This window comes from Balaenoptera ricei, chromosome 9 (genome assembly GCF_028023285.1).
Source record: "Balaenoptera ricei isolate mBalRic1 chromosome 9, mBalRic1.hap2, whole genome shotgun sequence".
Classification (NCBI taxonomy): domain Eukaryota; kingdom Metazoa; phylum Chordata; class Mammalia; order Artiodactyla; family Balaenopteridae; genus Balaenoptera; species Balaenoptera ricei.
This window is the reverse complement of record NC_082647.1, coordinates 72,506,951-72,525,698: the sequence shown is the minus strand read 5'-3', so window position 1 is coordinate 72,525,698 and position 18,748 is coordinate 72,506,951. Positions and strand designations below refer to the sequence as shown.

General features: G+C 35.6%; 1 protein-coding gene and 1 pseudogene across 10 annotated transcripts in view; both read right to left on the bottom strand.

The window, feature by feature from the left end:
• Positions 1-18,748, bottom strand: part of HDAC9 (histone deacetylase 9) — a 998,074-nt gene that overhangs the window by 470,471 nt on the left and 508,855 nt on the right. For 3 of the 10 annotated variants that reach the window (XM_059933959.1, XM_059933962.1, XM_059933967.1), the window contains exons 4-6: positions 7,316-7,557; positions 2,467-2,617; positions 1,342-1,462 (exon numbers count right to left, since the gene is read on the bottom strand). In XM_059933959.1, the coding sequence (XP_059789942.1) occupies positions 1,342-1,462; positions 2,467-2,617; positions 7,316-7,557 (514 nt within the window). Of the gene's footprint in view, positions 1-1,335; positions 1,463-2,451; positions 2,618-7,315; positions 7,558-18,748 lie in introns of all 10 variants that reach the window. The other 7 variants (XM_059933961.1, XM_059933966.1, XM_059933963.1 and 4 more) reach the window with 5 other exon arrangements.
• LOC132372190 (casein kinase I-like) lies at positions 13,495-15,422 on the bottom strand (annotated as a pseudogene).

Below are 18,748 nucleotides of genomic sequence, written 5' to 3'. Positions count from 1 at the left end.
AAGGGAACAGCTAAAGAATTTTCAGCTGACAAGTTGTTTGCATGTAGTTGTTTCCACTTAAGAAGAAAAAAAAAAAGGTTTTATCTTTTCTTAAAACAGGTTTTAACTTAGAAGGAACATGAGTTAGTTATAAATTATGTATGTAATTTTAGGTAATAAAACAGAATTTCTTTTTCAATACTTTTTGATGTTGATTGAACATGTGAAAATTTTCTTCAGGGATTGGTTCCTCAAGTCAATTGACATGCATGATAGAAATTATGTAAACCATTAAAAAATATTTATATAGCATTCTGGAATCTGCCTCATCTTTTTTTTTTGGATGCAGAGAAGGGAAGATACTTGTAAGACAGAATTATAAGAACAATAACTCTTTAAATAGAACTCCTGGCATGCTTGAAATGTCAATGTAACAGAGTATCAAATAATCAAGTTTTTACTCTCTTATCCTTATGATGTGATTAAAAAATATGTAAGTGTAAAATCCTAAACATATTTTTAAAATATGAGATGAAACTATAATCTATTAGTCTATTATCCAAATATGCTTTGCCCATCAGTTATTCTCCTGATTTTTTAAAAATATCACCTCCTTCACACTTTACAGAAGGAAGAATTGTGTGTTGCACAGTATCTCTTTACTAGACTTGGAGAAAGATGGTTGCATAAAAAACTGTAATACCGCAGTATGTTATGTTATCAGCGTGTGTGTTAAAAGCCAATCTACTCTCATTTTACAGGGTGGGAAGAAATGAGATGAGGTGGGCACGGGTAAACTTGTCACTGAAGCCTTAGATATATCAGTTACTCTTCTTTCTTTCTTTTTTTTTAAATTAAGTCAAAAATCTTCTGGACTTTTAAAAATAATTCAGATCTCCATCTTATTTCAAGCCAAGTAAAATAAAATCTCAACCAGCCAAATCTTCAGAAATTATTGTAAAGATATCAGATGCACCATCTGAGAATAGAAAAATGCAAAATATGAATTAATTTCTACGCCCCACCCTACATTTGTCAGTTATTCATTTGGCAAAGAACATGTATAATACTTTCTAGCCCTCAAGATGATACTTGCTAACATTTATTTAAGAGCTAGTCTCTGTTATATACTTTACCACATTGTTTCACAGGACCTTCCCAGAAACCCTAGAGGGCAGGTACTATTATCGTCCTCTTTTTACAGAATAAAAACCTGAGCCTTGGAGAATTTGAGGAGCTTGCCCACGGCCTTATAGCTGAGAACTTGGCAGGCCAGAGATTTGTGCCCAGGTTGGCTGAATTGAGAACCTGTGATCTTTACCCCTGGGAATGAAAAAAGCCAAACACTGAACATACGTGTACCAGAGCTTGGGATGGCGGCTCACGGAATGATTTTTTCCATTAGTTGGAGTGTCTTTTGTTGCTGATTTACTCAACAGGAATTCTTGAAGCTTCTGCTTTACTTCTGTACTTGCCACTGCCCCTGAAACACACACATACAGAAACAGATGGTGATTTGTGGTTCTGTCCTTTCAAGCCTCTGGAATATTTAGCAAAAATTAAGAAGTAACACCACTCGTCACAGCATATGAAGTTTTCCTATTAAAAGAAGAAACCAGAGTCTAAACAGGCTTTAGAAAATGACATAGTAATATTTTGTAACTACTGCTTCAACTGCCAATTTTCAAAAGACCTTCGATGATTTCTTTAATTGCTTTTGCAGAAAGGGGATTCCCAGAATTAATACTAATTTTTTCCTAAGCTTTAAAAAATACTGCTGAGGAACAGAACACTGCTTTTTAAAAGTCAAGAATCTTGGGGGACCATATAAGTGATTAAGCAAATTAAAATGAGCTCTTCTGAATTGCTAGTTTGAAAAACTTTTTAAAAAAGCACTTTTGAGCATTAAACAAATAAATATTGCTGACAATTCCAGTTTAAGTCATCACATTTTAAACCTTGCTACGACCTGATTTTGAACTGACCTCATACAGGAGAATTATTTGGATCTGTCTCCCTCTTGTGGATAGTTGCTTTTTTTTTTTTTTTTAAACAAAACTTCTACCTTAAATCTTCTCAAAGTTTGGGTATTTGAAAACTAAATGAGACAAGGCTTGACTTATTCAAGAGCAATTATTACTTGAGCAGGAGGAAGGTATGGTGGAGTAATGTGCAAGTAAGTTTATTATTAAACACAATGGCATAGCTATATTGCCTTCGTATAACATTATTTTTAAGGCTCAAAACAACAGAAATGAGCATCTTTGCCAAACAATGCTATGTTTATTTCTGTAGATGCTTGTAGACTGAATGCAGAGAGCTGATATGTGAATGCCAAAGCTTTACATTTAGGTCCATAATGTATTCTTTTACTTAAACACAGACAATTTTGACAAGTTTAATTCCACTCTTTATCAGGCTCCTTTCTGAATGACCATCAGCTAAAGATGAGGGAAGAGATCCATCTTTTACCCTGGTGCCTCTTACTTTCTCGTCCTCTATCTTTGCCTCTGAGAGGAGGAAGCTGCTGTTCTCTGCGATGCCTCTCTACTTCCTGTTCTTGCCTCTGCTGCTCCAGTTTCTGCTCCTTTTCTAGCAGTTCTTGTTGCTGTTTTATGGCTAGAAGTTCCTGTTGCAACTTGCGAGAAGAGAAAGACATGAGAGTGTGCAATTTCTTTAGGCTTCATAGTCATCAATGACCAAAATCGAAAGGTTATGAGCTTTTGGAAATTATTTGTATTTACATTTTACCCATTTTTTGTATACTACTGAAATCTAAAGACAAGCAACTAATGCCATAAATGGTCTTAAGGTCATTAACAAGCAAGTTTTTAGGTAGTTTCAACACCTACGCCATCCTATCACAATATTACCAAATTCACTCAGATCTTCAGTTCCTTGAGTAACTTTTCTTTGTGCATCTGAAATACATGATACAGGCAAAGAAAGGCAGGAACTTCCCAGAAGTCTGTTTTACCAATTCCCTTGCAACATAAACAACTGAAATCTTCACTTCTTATCCTGAGAAATTGTGTGAACATAATCAAACTGAATAGAATAGTGAGATATGAGTTAATTGGGGGAAATCTACCTGAAATAAGATGAAGGCCAGAAATCTGAAAACCTTCCAAGAAGGTTTTCAATAGATGAATGCAATCTGTATATCCATAACAAGCTCTTCTCTCAAAATAGCAAAGTCTAATTAGTTCACTCAGCACAAAAAACCCTTCAGATTAGAGACTGGTCAAGAAGAAATCACTTCCATCAGACTACACTCTGATGCACTGTTGTTTGGCTGTCTGAATCCCTTGAATTCACTTCTACATAATGTACATCATGAATATAAAGCATTCTTAATAACCATTTTGAGATGTCAATTTTCTCTCAGACTGAGAAATAGACATGGAATAATAGTAAATGTGCCCACTGAGGAATAACTCAAGACTGAGTTCTACTAGGCTCTGACATTACTAGATACGAGATCTAGACAACTTACTAAGCCACTCAGAGCATTGGTTCCTCATATATAAGACAGAGGAGGGCTTCCCTGGTGGTGCAGTGGTTGAGAATCTGCCTGCCAATGCAGGGGACACGGGTTCGAGCCCTGGTCTGGGAAGATCCCACATGCCGCGGAGCAACTAGGCCCGTGAGCCACAACTACTGAGCCTGTGCGTCTGGAGCCTGTGCTCCGCAACAAGAGAGGCTGCGATGGTGAGAGGCCCGCGCACCGCGATGAAGAGTGGCCCCCGCTTGCCGCAACTGGAGAAAGCCCTCTCACAGAAACGAAGACCCAACACAGCCATAAATAAATAAATAAATAATAAAAATAAAGGAATTCCTTTAAAAAAAAAAAAAAAAAGAAGAACTAGTAACAGCTGGGTGTATGTTATTAAAAAAAAAAAAAAAAGACAGAGGAGTAATCTCCCCCATGCATCATGTTCAAATGCATATGAAATTTAAGTTGTAAGTTTGAACAATACTAATTTTGCTTATTATTCCTATTTTAAACTCTAAATACTAATGAAGTTAGTGTAATTTGCTGTTTATATGAGACAGGTGCCTAAAACTCTGATATTTACACTGCACAGTAACAGAACAAAAATAAAAAGTTATATGGAATGGCATCAGAGTCACTGTGGAGCAACAGGAAGCCAACTCCGCATGTCAAGCATGATGGCTTCACTCGTCCCAGAAGGACATGGCTAGAAGCATTTCTGGTTACTTTTCAAATTACAATCTTTGACATTTTGGATTTGATCCACCAGTCTCTTAATAGGTGTTTTTGGATACTCCATTCTAACCAAATATTTCATAATTCTGCTTAAACTTTGCCTTAAATGTTAATTCTATATAGATATTGGGGTTGATCAAGTTGATTTATCGCTTCACCCTAAGTCCCAATGGAATTGAATATTAATCTCTCTTAGGAATTAGAAAAGCACCCGATTTAATTTCCACAGCTACTATTCTCAAAGATTGCAGGAATGAGGTTAAAAAAAAAAAAAAAAAGAAACAAAACTTCACTCCTCCAGTTTCATGTTCCAGTCCAAGACAGAGGCAGAATGAAGTAGTAGCTTTGGAGGTAGACGAGGCAAGATTACAAATCCTGGAGCACCCACTTACTGGCTGTGTAGCCTTGGGCAAGTTACAGTGTTTCTGCCTCAGATTACTAGGTGGAAAAATGGGATAACAGCATCTAACTCAACAGATGATTATAGAAGCCAAAGACTCAAAACACTAATATAAGTAAAGCATCATGCTGTGTCTTCCTCATAAAAGTAAAATCTAGATGAATGTTAAAAGAATCAACTTTTAGTCCTATGCATAAAAAATATAAAACAATAAAATTTAAAAAAATTTAAAGCAAAGAAACTTCCTAAACTTAAAGGGAAATTTTAAGTATGACTTTAGTTTCTGAAAAAGCAACTTACTACTTCAGAAAATTATTCCAAACACTTTTCTCCCTCCCCTTTTCCAATATTTTCTAGGTGTTAATAAACCTGCTATATACTACCTTGTTTGGGGTAAAGTAACAATTACCTACTTGTTACTATTAACTTTTGAGTAACATCAAACAATTAATTACTTAAAAAAATTTTATGTTGATCTTTATAACTACAAAAGGCATCAAACATAAATGAAAAGAACTATCTAAAGCTGTAACTTATCAGTATCACCCTATATTCAGGGCAACACGACTTGCATACCACAGCAAAATGAAACAAACCTTCAAGTATGGGGAAGAATATAAATTTTACTCATTCATCATTGCCATTTTAACATGCCTAGAATGAATGAAGAAGGAAATCTGGACATCATTGTTACTATTATTGTTTCAAAGGTCAAACTGAAATAAAATGTTCCAGAATCACTCAAAAGTAAGTCTATAAACTAAATGAAGGCTTCCTATACTGCAAAATACAACCAGGATTCCATATGAGACTTAAAACAAAATCCTCACTCTTATTTTTAAGGTATCTTATGGGTCAATATATTGTAAGCATCTTTTAGTAAAGTTCACTAGTTAAAGGAAAAAAATATTACATTTTATATCAGGTATCAAAGAGTCTTTTTCTGAAAATAAGTTAAAATAGGTCTTCCAGGCTAAGGAAATATAAAACAAGGAACATAGGAAAGAAAAAGCATTTTCACCCTCTCAGACACTGTAATATCAATGTGGTAAAATTATATAATATTAACATAGATTAGTTATCTGTATTAACCCCACATAAATGTGCTTGTATTTTATTTGCAAGTGAGTAAAAGATCAATTTCTGCAGGGCAGAAATGGAGAAACAGATGTAGAGAACAAACGTATGGACACCAAGAGGGGAAAGTGGCAGGGTGGTGGTGGTGGTGGTGGTGGTGTGATGAATTGGGAGATTGGGATTGACATGTATACACTGATGTGTATAAAATGGATGACTAAGAAGAACCTGCTGTATAAAAAAATAAATTTAAAAAAATGTAAAAGCAAAAAAAAAAAATCAAGTGTCTATTAATACAATATAATAAAAATGAAATAATATACTTTATTATATTAATAAATTAACATAAGTTAAGTCATTTTTGAAGGAGTTGGACATAAAAGTGGACTTATTACAAATATTTGCTAGTTTATATTACTGTCATAATAAATTCAAATTAAACATCTACTAAGTCAGACCAAAATAGCTTTGTTTTAATTATTTTTGTCAAGAAGTTGAAAGACATTTTACAAATAAAGCTGAAGTAATATTTATCTCTGAGGATACAAGAGAATAAATAGATACACAGACACTGATAATAAAATACTCCAGCACACATAATTGTGGGATATGGACATATTTCTCCTAGAATAATTTAAACAACTTGGGTCTCAAATTGTCAACTACTCCCAAAACTCTTTCAATAAATTCTTATCTACAGTCTATTAGACTTATATAAAAACACTGAAAATATATGTATCAGTTTCTTTATATACAATTTTGTTGAGCTTTTCATTATGTTAATATTTTGAATGTATACATTATGAGGTCTTTTCCATAAAGAAGATTAGGACATACTCAGAACATCTACTTATAGAGCACTCAGAACATCTACTTATAGACCAAAGACAAAAATAAAAAAAGGCTCTCTCTTCACATAAAGGGATTAATTTATCCTCTCTGGTAAATAGCATATGCAGATTCTTTTTTTTAAATTAATTTTTATTGGAGTATAGTTGCTTTACAATGTTGTGTTAGTTTCTACTGTACAGCAAAACGAATCAGCTATATGTATACATACATACATATATATATATATGGCTCTTTTTTGGATTTCCTTCCCATTTAGGTCACCACAGTGCATTAGGTAGAGCTCCCTGTGCTATATAGTATGTTCTCATTAGTTACCTATTTATACATAGTATCAGTAGTGTATATGTGTCAACCCCAATCTCCCAATACTCCCCTCTCCCCCTCCCTTTCACCCTTGGTATCCATACATTTATTAGAAATATAAAATGGGTCTTTCCAGGCTCATCGTTCTTCTTGGTGGAGAGTAGATGGGGCAAATGGACAAAATCATGTAGAAGAGAATCTGAAAAAGGGTGGGAAGTTACTATTCCTTACTATTGATGCTGTAAACTAACAGAAAAAAGAGTGGTAGAGGCTCCTCTCCAAGAAGCAAAGCAGGTTTTTCGCCAGGATTCCTTTTACTTACCCAGGTTTTTCACTAGTACAATCAAAGTTTCCTCCCAGCCATGCATCCGTATCTTTTCATAGTGAAATATCCCTCCACTGCTCCCTCTTATGCCCATGTTATGGTGCAGGCTCCCTGAGTCAACGGTCAGAGACAAAGAAACGTTTGCTACCTTGATGTGCTCCTGAAGCTGAGCCTGGTGCTGCCGTGTCAAATTCTCATGCTGTTTCTGAAACTCTGCGATCAAGAGCTGCTTCTGGATTTGCTGCTGTTGCTGGATGAGGAGTAACTCCTGCTGCAGTTGCTTCTCACGGACTACAGGGTCCACCACGGGCATCATCATCCTGAGGTCTGTCCTTAGGTCTAAAGGCGAGATGGGCTCCAGGCCCACAGGAACCTCTGACTTTACATCAACTGGAGAGGTGGGAAAAAAAGGATGGATGATAGAGGACAGAAAATTAGCACACTGACTTGGAAACAAATGAAAAGTGAAAGACACTATACCCCATTAGACAAATTTTACATCAACAAATCTCGTCTTTTTTTTCACAAGGATGGTAAAAGGTCTTCTGTATATCAGGTTTGATAAAATGAACCACAGGCTAATTTTCGGCCAGCAATTTGTACTCTGCTGTGAAATCTTCCACATATCCATTTTTCAAAGAGATGACTCCAAAGATTCACGGATATCAAAGTTGTTCATAAAACTTATTCTATTGCACCACTTACCAAATTCAAGTCAAAAAAAATGCAACTCTATCGAGGAAAAGATGCCATGTTATATTAGAGAACTTCTAACACAACTAAATTTGTACACTTGCAAACATTTTTGTTTGTAATCAGAGTCAGAAAATATATTCTAAGATATATTTCTTAAGAAGTAAAGTTTTTAAAATAATGTATTTGTAGGGCTACCGGACCTACCAAAGAAAAAGTAAAAATATGCATGCTAAAATGTGGGAAATGGTGAGTAGAAAGAAAATACAGACCCAGTGTAGACAGAAGTCACCTAATTTTCAATTTTAAATCATTGTAAAAATTTAAAAACTATTGGAACCAAAAAAAAAAAATGCTTCTATAAATCGACTTTGATATTCAGGCTGCCAATTTTCAACCTCTGCTCTCAATCTAAATGCCTAGGACTTCCCTGGTGGTCCAGTGGTAAAAAACCCACCTTACAATGCAGGGGACGCGGGTTCGATCCCTGGTCAAGGAACTAAGATCCCACATGCTGTGGGGCAACCCGCGCGCCACAACTACTGAGCTCATGTGCCTCAACTAGAGCCCGTGTGCTACAAACTACAGAGCCCATGCGCCCTGGAGCCTGGGCGCCACAACTAGAGAAGAGAAAACCCGCACACCACAACTAGAGAAAAGCCCATGCACCACAACGAAGAACCCACGTGCCGCAACGAAAGATCCCGCATGCCTCAATGAAGACCCGATGCAGCCAAAAATAAACAAATAAAATAAATAAATAATAAATAAAATCTTTAAAAAAAATCTAAATGCCTGTTCCCATAACTTTTAAAAGAATGTGTCACCCTCAGGGTAACTGTTTTATCCTGAGTGTGCTATTTAAGTTCTCTGGGTCTCAGTTCCCTCATAGGCAAAATGGAGATAATTACCATTAACAATAACAACACAGAGTTGTTAAAAGGATTAAATGTGATAATCCACTCAAAGACTGACAACATATAGCACATCCCTCAATAAATGCTTTTTCTAAAAAAATTATGTAAAAACAGAAATTTCCTGTGTATTAAAATAAATCATCAACACTGTGGGGCTAACCAAACAAAAATATGGAGCCAGTATGAAAATAAAATTGTTTATGATTTCTATTAAATATTAGAAAATAGAAACACTAAAATGTCTAGAAAAATTATAAAACAAGAAAACAAAGAAATATAGCCAAACAACTAAAAAAAATCCACCTTCACTAGTAAAGATATGCAAATTTTAAATAAAAATAAGGCATCATTTTCTAATGATTAAATATCATATATATGATTCACATATATGCATATGTACAACACCCACTTGTATAGGGTAAACATATGACCAAGTAGACAATTGTATGTTGCAAGTGGCACCGCCAGTTGGTTTAAAACTTCTGAAAAAGTGATACGTGATATCACAATTTGGTGATATCTGTCAAGAGGCATTAAGTATTTCTACCATTTGATTCAGGTTTGCCAACTCTTGGAATATATCTTAAGGAGATAATACTAACAGGAAGAAACAGTTCAATGTCATACTGTTTACTGAAGTATTATTATTTTAATTGAAATCACCAACTACAAGGAAATGTCTAGTAAAATATGTCACATTCATTTCATGGAAAAATATGCAATCATTAAAAATAATGTTTATGGGAACATCAAAAATGTTGTTACAACATTAAATGAAAGAACAGTAATAAAAATGGCATATACCCTATAACTCTTTAAAAAGAAGTTAATTTAGTCAATGTACATTTACCGAGAACCTTAAATTCCCAAGGTGATTCTAGATGTTTGGGTTCGGTAGTAAAACAAAAAGACAAAAAAATTCTAGCCCTCATAGAGCATATATTCTACTGGAGATTTAATGGTATCAGTCTCTGAATTCTACCAGCAAAGACTGGTGAGATAGAGAACAAAGGAAAGTTGTATTTTGGGTGGAAATATGAATAATTTTCCCCCTTCTACTTTTCCGTATTTTTACAAATTGTATCTAATGCTGTGACTCCTACTCTGAGTAACTTAAATTTGAAGAGTCCAGGTTGGAACCTACAAAGTTAATATTCCATGCGAATTTAAGACATATTTTCAGCAAGTCAGTAAAGCCTAACATAAATTCTGTCTATAGAAGTTTAGGCTTCAAACACTAAATGAAACAATGTCTTGCTTATCATCTGAACTGTGTGTACACACAGGCCATGTGTGTGTACAGGCACGTGTGTGTGTCAGCTTGTAGGGGTGGAGTGGGGGAATCGGTATCAATCTTGGTTGTTGACACTGGTGATTTTTCAATGTATAGATCAGAAGAGCTTGCACTGATAGTGCTGTATATGTCAGTTTAATGAAAATGGGAAAACAATTTATTAATAAACCATAGTTTGGGGGACAGTGTCTTCTAAAACATGATATTTACAAAAGGAAAAATAATAATTGTGACAAGTTTGGAACTAAGTGAGGAAGATGGCCTGTAAGATCTCTTGGTCAGAAGGTCCAATGTAGAACTTTCAATTAAGGCTCTGGAGTAACATGAGATTTTGAGCATTAATTTATAGAGTTGGCGTTATTCCAACCAAAAGCAATGGCTGTTAAGCATATATTTCACTTTTACATTAAAAAGGCCAAACTAAAGCCTCAGTTTTTACATGGACATCTCAATAAACAAATTTAACCCTATAAAGGCAAAATGTAAAATTTCAAGAGACCCTGGGGTCTCCTGTTGCTGGCATTCTTATTATCCATAAACTATAACCGTCAACCCCCCCACCAAAAAAAAACAAAACCCTAAAGAGATAAGGAAAAAAGAGCCCCAGAACTCTCCAAAACAGCTAGTGTAAGCCTCAAAGGGTAATTTGACTTCTTAACCTGCTATCCCAACAGAAATGATTGTGTCTAACTGCTTGCCTTTGTTCAGAGACTAATCACGAAATTGTGAAAAATCACCCTCAACTTACAAAAACTGCTCTTGATTATAAATAATTGCCCAAGACTGAGAGAAAGAGGCAGGCAAGATCCCAGTCTTTCATCCAATTTATTCAGCAGCAATCCACATTCCATTTGTCTAGACTAAATATAGCAGCGTTTACACAAGAAATCAATAGTGCTTGCAGAGAGGAGAGCGAAGGCATGAATATTTCATCAAACTCAGAGAGAAATGGCAATCAGCAAACTGATGGTTCTGTGTAGGTCATCTCTGGCCTGCTGGATTAGTTCCTGTTACTTGGACAATAGCTCATCTCTGGTTAATCATAATCATATCACAGCCATTCTTTCTATTTTTAAAATTAATTGCATTGTGGGTGACAAAGGCTCATCGTATTCCAAAAAGAATGATGGATTTTTCTTCCATCTTCTGTGACAGGCTAATAAGCCTCCCCAGGAGCAATAATAGTAACACAATACCAGGGCTGAGTTTCAACAAGTTACAGTCACTTACACATCACAGAATGTGGAAGAAAGGGCATTGTCCACAGCTGCTGTATTATCATAATTAGAAATAATCAACTAACAAGGAAAAATTAACAACCAATTTTAACAGTGAGGAAATGGAATCATCACTATTAACAACATTTCTTGTCTAGGAACATGCAAATTCCTTACAAATTACTTAGAACAGGTGGCCAGTGATACATAAGTTAGAAGAAAGCTGACGATAACAGTAGCATTAGCATTACTTATAAACAAATCCTGTTTTCTTAACAGATCTCATAACTTTATTTGGACTCACCCTATTTGTCTGAGATTTCTAATACATGTGACATATATATGTATACTACATGTTTATTGTTATTCTAATAGCAAATACCCAGTCAGAACATTTCCACATATATTTAGTCTTATTATCACTTTACAAAGTTCTGCTCGTTCTTTCCTCAGTGTCTTTTCTTACTTACTCTTTGATAGTTATTCCCTCCTCTACTTAGGACTTATCAACTCATGCAATTTTTTAGAAATAGTTTTTACTTTAAGAAACATGGAAACAAAAAAGCTCCCATTTCAAAATAAAAATCTCAGCTGATATAGATGCTTATGATAACTACATTTATTTCAGCAACATATACACCTGTTCAGCTGTAACTAAATTTCTCTGATAAATATGTTTTTTTTAATACCCAGACCATTAAAGAGTTAAATCAAAGTACTAAGGATACCCTAAGTAGTCACGGCATGTTTCTTAATTTTTCACTTTAGATGCTATTATTTATAGCACAGGTACGTAGGGAGAATTTTCGTATGTTCAAAAACAGGAATCTTTGGTTGCTTCTTTATCAGCTGGGTTACAAACAAGAAGCCATCCGTTTTAAGAATGTTTTAAGTGAATAACTTGCAAACCTCATGGATGGAAAAATTCTAAGAATGCAAATTTTGACCATTTACAACTATCACAACAATGGTTGAAGACTGTTCACGCTGTTCCTCCGAATGAGATCCTGAAGCAGTGCAGTGTAAAGCACAGGCTTTCACACACAGAAAAAAGGCACAGGCACAATCTCGCCACCAATTTGTATGTGTCAATTCAGTTAAAAGTTGAAACTTGAAGACATGTGACAAAAAATGGAACCACGTTTAACTATCTCAGTTAATATTCACAATTGCAGCAGCTACAATAATATTCAGGATACAGCATCACCAGTGCTGCCCAGGGCCAGTTTATATGGAAAACAAGTTCTTACACCAAGAAACAGTTGACCACAACCACTGGCAGGTGGACGTATGAATAACAATTTCCAGATCTGGGAGAAACAAATGTTGCTCTGATCATCTGCTCAGCTTCTTTTGTTCCTCCTTTCCTGCACAGAAATCTTTGGGCCTGCAGACTCCGCCCATGGGAAAAGGCTGCCTGTTGTGCTGTTTTGTGCTTTAACATCATCCTGTCAAATATGTGGGCCTGTCATTAGTTCAGGGTTCAGAAAAGAATGTGGACATGGAGAACAGTATAGAGGAGTTTTTTTTTCCTTAAAAACCTGAATATAGAACTACCATGCGACCCAGCAATCCCACTACTGGGCATATACCCAGAGAAAACCATAATTCAAAAGATGCATGCACCCCAATGTTCACTGCAGCACTATTTACAATAGCCAGGACATGGAAGCAACCTAACTGTCCATCAACAGAGGAATGGATAAAGAAGATGTGGTACATATATACAATGGAATATATTACTCAGCCATAAAAAGGAACGAAATTGGATCATTTGTAGAGACGTGGATGGGCCTAGAGACTGTCATACAGAGTGAAGTTAAGTCAAAAAGAGAAAAATATAGTATATTAACACATGTATGTGGAATCTAGAAAGATGGTATAGATGATCTTATCTGCACAACAGAAAGAGAGACACACACGTAGAGAACAAACACATGGACACCAATGGGGAGAAAGGGGTGGTGGTGGGATGAATTGGGAGAAAGCGATTGACATATATATACTGTTGATACTATGTATAAAATAGATAACTAATGAGAACCTACTGTATAGCTCAGGGAACTCTACTCAGTGCTCTGTGGTGACTTAAATGGGAAGGAAATCCCAAAAGAGGGGATATATGTATACGTATAGCTGATTCATTTTGCTGTACAACAGAAACTAACACGAAAGTGTAAAGCAACTATACTCCAATAAAAATTAATTAAAAAAAAAAAAGAATGTGGAATAGCTGTCTCGGATACATGTAATCCAGACTTTTTCAAAGTATAGCCTTTAATAATAGTTTAAGTACATGGGAAACTCTGCAGGAGTTTATCTGAAACTTCATCAGGAATAGACATCTTTCACTAATCTTTTCCTACTTGTTTCTTTTTTGCAGCCTTCGCCAGGACAGGCTGGTTCTATTAACATATGTGTACATGTATCCTAATGATACCACGTCATCGATGAAACTCTGCTCAATACCAAGATGTTCACTTATGCTGGTTTGACAGGTAGCGTCAGAGAGATTATTACCCGCCCTGTATAGTATGTACTGCCTTGTCCTGTCATTTCTGTACTTTCTGGCCAAACCAAAATCAATATGGAATAATAACAGTGACACCCACTACCAATTAGGAAGTTATCTGGTTTACTGTGTCTTAAACTCTTCATATGCACATACGCAATTCTACTGATCATCTGGTCAGCTAACGCAAGTACAGTTTTCACTGTGAGCCTTCTTGAACAGAAACTGAAGAGCTCTTGGAGAATGGATGGAAGAAGATCCATAAGTATCACTTACAGTCTTTGTCTTATTGATACAACGTTACGTGTGGGATGTCAATCCCACCATGAAGAATCTTAAAGTTTGCTCTGGTACAGCAACGGGGGATACCTAGCTTTTGTGATTCTAGCTTCACTGCCACTTCCTCATCATTGGTTACGTTGATCACCAGAAAGAGTTCTTCAGGTAGAATCCATGGGCTTTGGGAAAGAAACAGAACTTAAATGTTCTTCTTCCTTCAACTCCATGGAATTGATTTACATTCATTTAAACCACCTTGATATTTCCTTTTCTGAAATCCTGTTATCACCTCTCACTCCCTTTCTTTTAACACTGATTTGGAACAAAAGAAATCCAATTTTGTAATTTTATTTACACTTTTACCCATTATATCTTATTTGTTATATCACAGCATGGCTGTTTGTATTTTGTTCCTCTAGCTCTTTGCCTCAATAACTACATTGCAGCATAAATTCTTAAGTATAATATAATTAATACTATCTAAAGAAAGTATTAGACTGTTTAGGGCTGTGTGTATCTAAAATAACATTGATATCACTGTTTTTAAAGTATCATAGGTTGACATATCACTTTTCATTTACACCTTTATTCAGCAAATATTTGTAAAGCCATATTAATTGCCAAAACAGTTTTTAGTCAACAAGAGAAGGAACTGCCTTCAAGGAACTCATGTGTTGATGCACATCAAGCCATAAACCAATGTAGAAAACATGACGCATTAAGGGCAATGATGTTGGTGCTCTAGAATCCCACCTGGGCCCTCTTCTATTTTCCCTCCAGGACTCTCAATGGTGATATTTTCCATTCCCAGGACTTTATTTGCTTCCTCTATGGTCACAATTCTGTCTCCAGACTAAACATCTATTCTAAACTTGCCACCGATATGTATAAGTAGTACTGGTACTCTTCATTTACCTGTCTTACTCTGCTCTTTCTCCAGTACCTCTGGTCTCAGTTTGTGCAGCCAGAGCAGAACATGAAAGTGATATTTGACTCCTCTTTCCCTTTATTACCCATACCCAATCAACATAAACAATCTTTTCTACTCTTAAATATTTTTTGAATTCATCAAGCTCTCTCCACTACCACTGCCTAGTTTACTAAAGCAGCCCTCTGTCACTTTCCTGGGTAACACCCATCAGTGGAACCCCAATCTTTAACATGATGGCCTATCCCTCTATGATGTGCTTTCTGCCCGTGTTTTCAGCTTCAACACCCCTTACTCTCCTCCCTTCATTTGAATCACACCGATCTTCTTTCAGTCCGTAAACACACCATGCTCTCCGAAATCTCAGAGATTTCTCATATACATTATCTCTTTCTAAATTCCAATCCCACCCCATTTTTCTGTACTGATTCTTACTTATCCTTCGTATCTTAGCTAAAAATGATTTGATGTAGGATGTCTTTTTGTATCTTATTGTATTTTCTCATTAAAGTTTTCAATTCATTTTCATAGTATTTGTTTAATTGACTCCCTTCACCATTATTCTAAGCTCCTTGAGAAGAGGGACCACATTTTCAGTGCCTGGCACAGCATAAAATCATAGTAATGCCTCAGTGCATACCTGAAATGAATGAAGGAATAAATGAATGAGTGATAGTGATGAATCATATGGTAATAAAATTAGAAACACATATGTACATATCCAATTAAAATCCTAAAACAATTACTTATTAGTTCTTTTTGACTGTCTGAATCCAGGTAAACATCGACTGTTTATTGATAAGTGAATGAGTTTCTGGCAAAAGTGATTAAGTATTTGAAAAAAGCAATCTCAAAAATTTTTCCACCTAAGATGTCATTTCACATTTCCCAGACCCCAAGTTATCTCTTAAAACTCAGTGTGCTGACAGGTGACAACCACCAAAGTGCAGTAAGGGAGCGCTGAGTAAAATAAAACTTACCCATCATGCTGTTTGCCTCAGTAGAGATCACCAAGAATAAGCCACAATCCTGAATTATCTAAACAGTAAGGCCTAATTCATGAATGATTAGCCCATGTTATATTATGAGAAAACTAGAACAGAACTGATAAAACTATAAGCTAAGAATTTTTTTCAAATCTCCAATTTGAAAAATGAAGAATTACTAAATGTTGATAGAAAAGAATAAATCGTCTTAAGGTTATTTAATATTTTCTCTAAAATATCCAATAACTGATTTTTAAAAAAATATTGAAGTGCCTTTTATTGAAGGCTCTTCATTGAAATGCGTAGAATCATTGCAGACTTGGAAGGCGTATTTTTTTCTGAAAAAGTAAATTACTCAATTTGAATGTGGCTAACATCAAAAATGGGAAATGGAAAAACAAGCAATACAACCTCAGTTTGATGACAATGTTGCCCAAATTTCACTTTAGTAATACAAATAAATATTCTTAGCTTATTTTCCACTGTTAATATTTATATCATAATGAAATAAAGAATAAATTAATCAAACTTGAAAAAATAATTTCTAGAACAAGAATTACTTAAACTGATTAGTCCAGAAATACAATTCTCCCTGATAGTGATTCTGTTCAAGTTACACATGTTTACAGTTTCTTTAAGGTGCACTAATACATGGCATAAATGAAAAGAAAATAAATGCAAGAAGCAATCTGAGCTTTTATTTACTATTCTCTTATTTCCCAGGGGTCTGAACAGGAAACAAAAATAACCACAAATGACTAAAATATCAGTAGGCCTTGAAATATCAACATTTAAGCTAAAGAAAGCTAACTTTTTAATCAAAGCCTTACTATTTTGATTTACTTAATTCAAATTCCCTCTCTGCAAATATGCTTTTGAATTAAGCAGTCATAACAAACCATAACACCAACATGAACTGCCAACTCATTTGTAATACCCACTTAGTTCTAAAGTATCACAGTGTTTGCTAGTTCTTTACTATTTGAGAACCAAGCAGAAGCTTCATTGAGCTTCCTGCAGTATGGGAACAAAATCAAACCAATTTACGTGACTTCAAGGTAATAGGCGCTAAGAACCTAATCCATATCATTTTGTAATTTGAGACAAAAATTTAATCAGATATAATGATACCTGTAAATGAAACATTCAGTAGATGAGAAATGTTAGTGCTGTGAAATAGGGAATACAGGTATTGATCTAAAAAGTGTTACTTATTCAGCCATGTATACCACTCATCATCTGGGACGTACAGCAAACTGACTTCTGTAAGAACTATGATGAAGGTGGGACAAACTGTCTCCTCCATATTTTTCTCTACAACTTATATTTTTTCCTAGGTTACAGACAGGTACTAAATTATTACTATTTGCAAATGGCTAACACAACTTCCTTCTCATTATGAAAATTTAGTATGTGAGACAGGGGATTCCCCTCTAACTCCAGAACTTAGTTCATCACCTGACATGTAATATAAGTTTAATAAATATTGGTTGAATAAATGATTCTCTCAGCAGATACCCCACTCTAATAACACTTTTTTTGAACAAATTACATTTGTTTATTTGGCAAATAGACTTTTTTCAAAGAATATGTTCCCCCTCCTCTATCAGGAACCCTTGTGTGCAGAAGTATGTAACTGTATTCTGTTTTGAGAGAAAAAAAGAGCTTTTATTGGTTTTGTGTACTGCCAGCAAGAAACAATTGCCTTTAACCTAAAAAATATTCCAATATTTTCTGAAAGCTTCAATGCTTAGTATATTTAAGACAAGAGCATATATTAAAAGTTGCTGGAAGGTATGAAAGAAAAAGAGCAGAAATGCCATGCATGATGCTTCTCTCATTTTCCTCTTTGATTTAAACCATGTCTTTTCCTTTTCTACTCTCTAATCTTCAGTTTTGCACAATGGGACTAGGACTTCAACCTTTTTGGTTTTTTTCCCCCTTCTCCAGATCTCAGTTGTTTTCTAAGTTCTGAGGAAATCTTTATTACAAAACAAAAGTCTTAAAGTCCCACTAAAACATTCTAATATAGGATTGCACTCGCTTTTAAAAAGCAAAAACATTTCTTTAAAACAGCTGGACACTTTCTTCAAATAAAAACTTATGAATAGTCCCAACGTATAAAACCAGCACGAGTGCAACTGTTAAGTAGGAGCCAATGTCCCACCCACTCACTTCCTCCCTGGCCTGTTCCCTTAGGAATCCAGACTCCACGGAATTCAACTGAAAAACACTGTTCTAACAGCATTATTTCTTTATTTGCTAAATTCAAATCAGGGGCAAATTACATTAGTTCTCTTTCAAAGAAAAATGCATTACTGTTTCATGGAATTATGAGAATTTGGAATGTATGATTTGGAAATAATAAAGTTTCACTTTGTACATACAATTTGGGGGTGGAAGTTAATGTTAAAAAATAAAAATTTGGGACTTCCCTGGTGGCGCAGTGGTTAAGAATCCACCTGCCAATGCAGGGGACACGGGTTCGAGCCCTGGTCCAGGAGGATCCCACATGCCGCGGAGCAACTAGGCCCGTGTGCCACAACTACTCAGCCTGTGCTCTAGAGCCCGCGAGCCACAACTACTGAGCCTGCGCCTGGAGCCCGTGCTCCGCAACAAGAGAAGCCACCGCAATGAGAAGCCCGCGTACCGCAGCAAAGAGTAGCCCCCTCTCGCCGCAACTAGAGAAAGCCCAGGCGCAGCAACAAAGACCCAACGCAGCCAAAAAAGAAAAAAATCATCTAAAATTGCATAA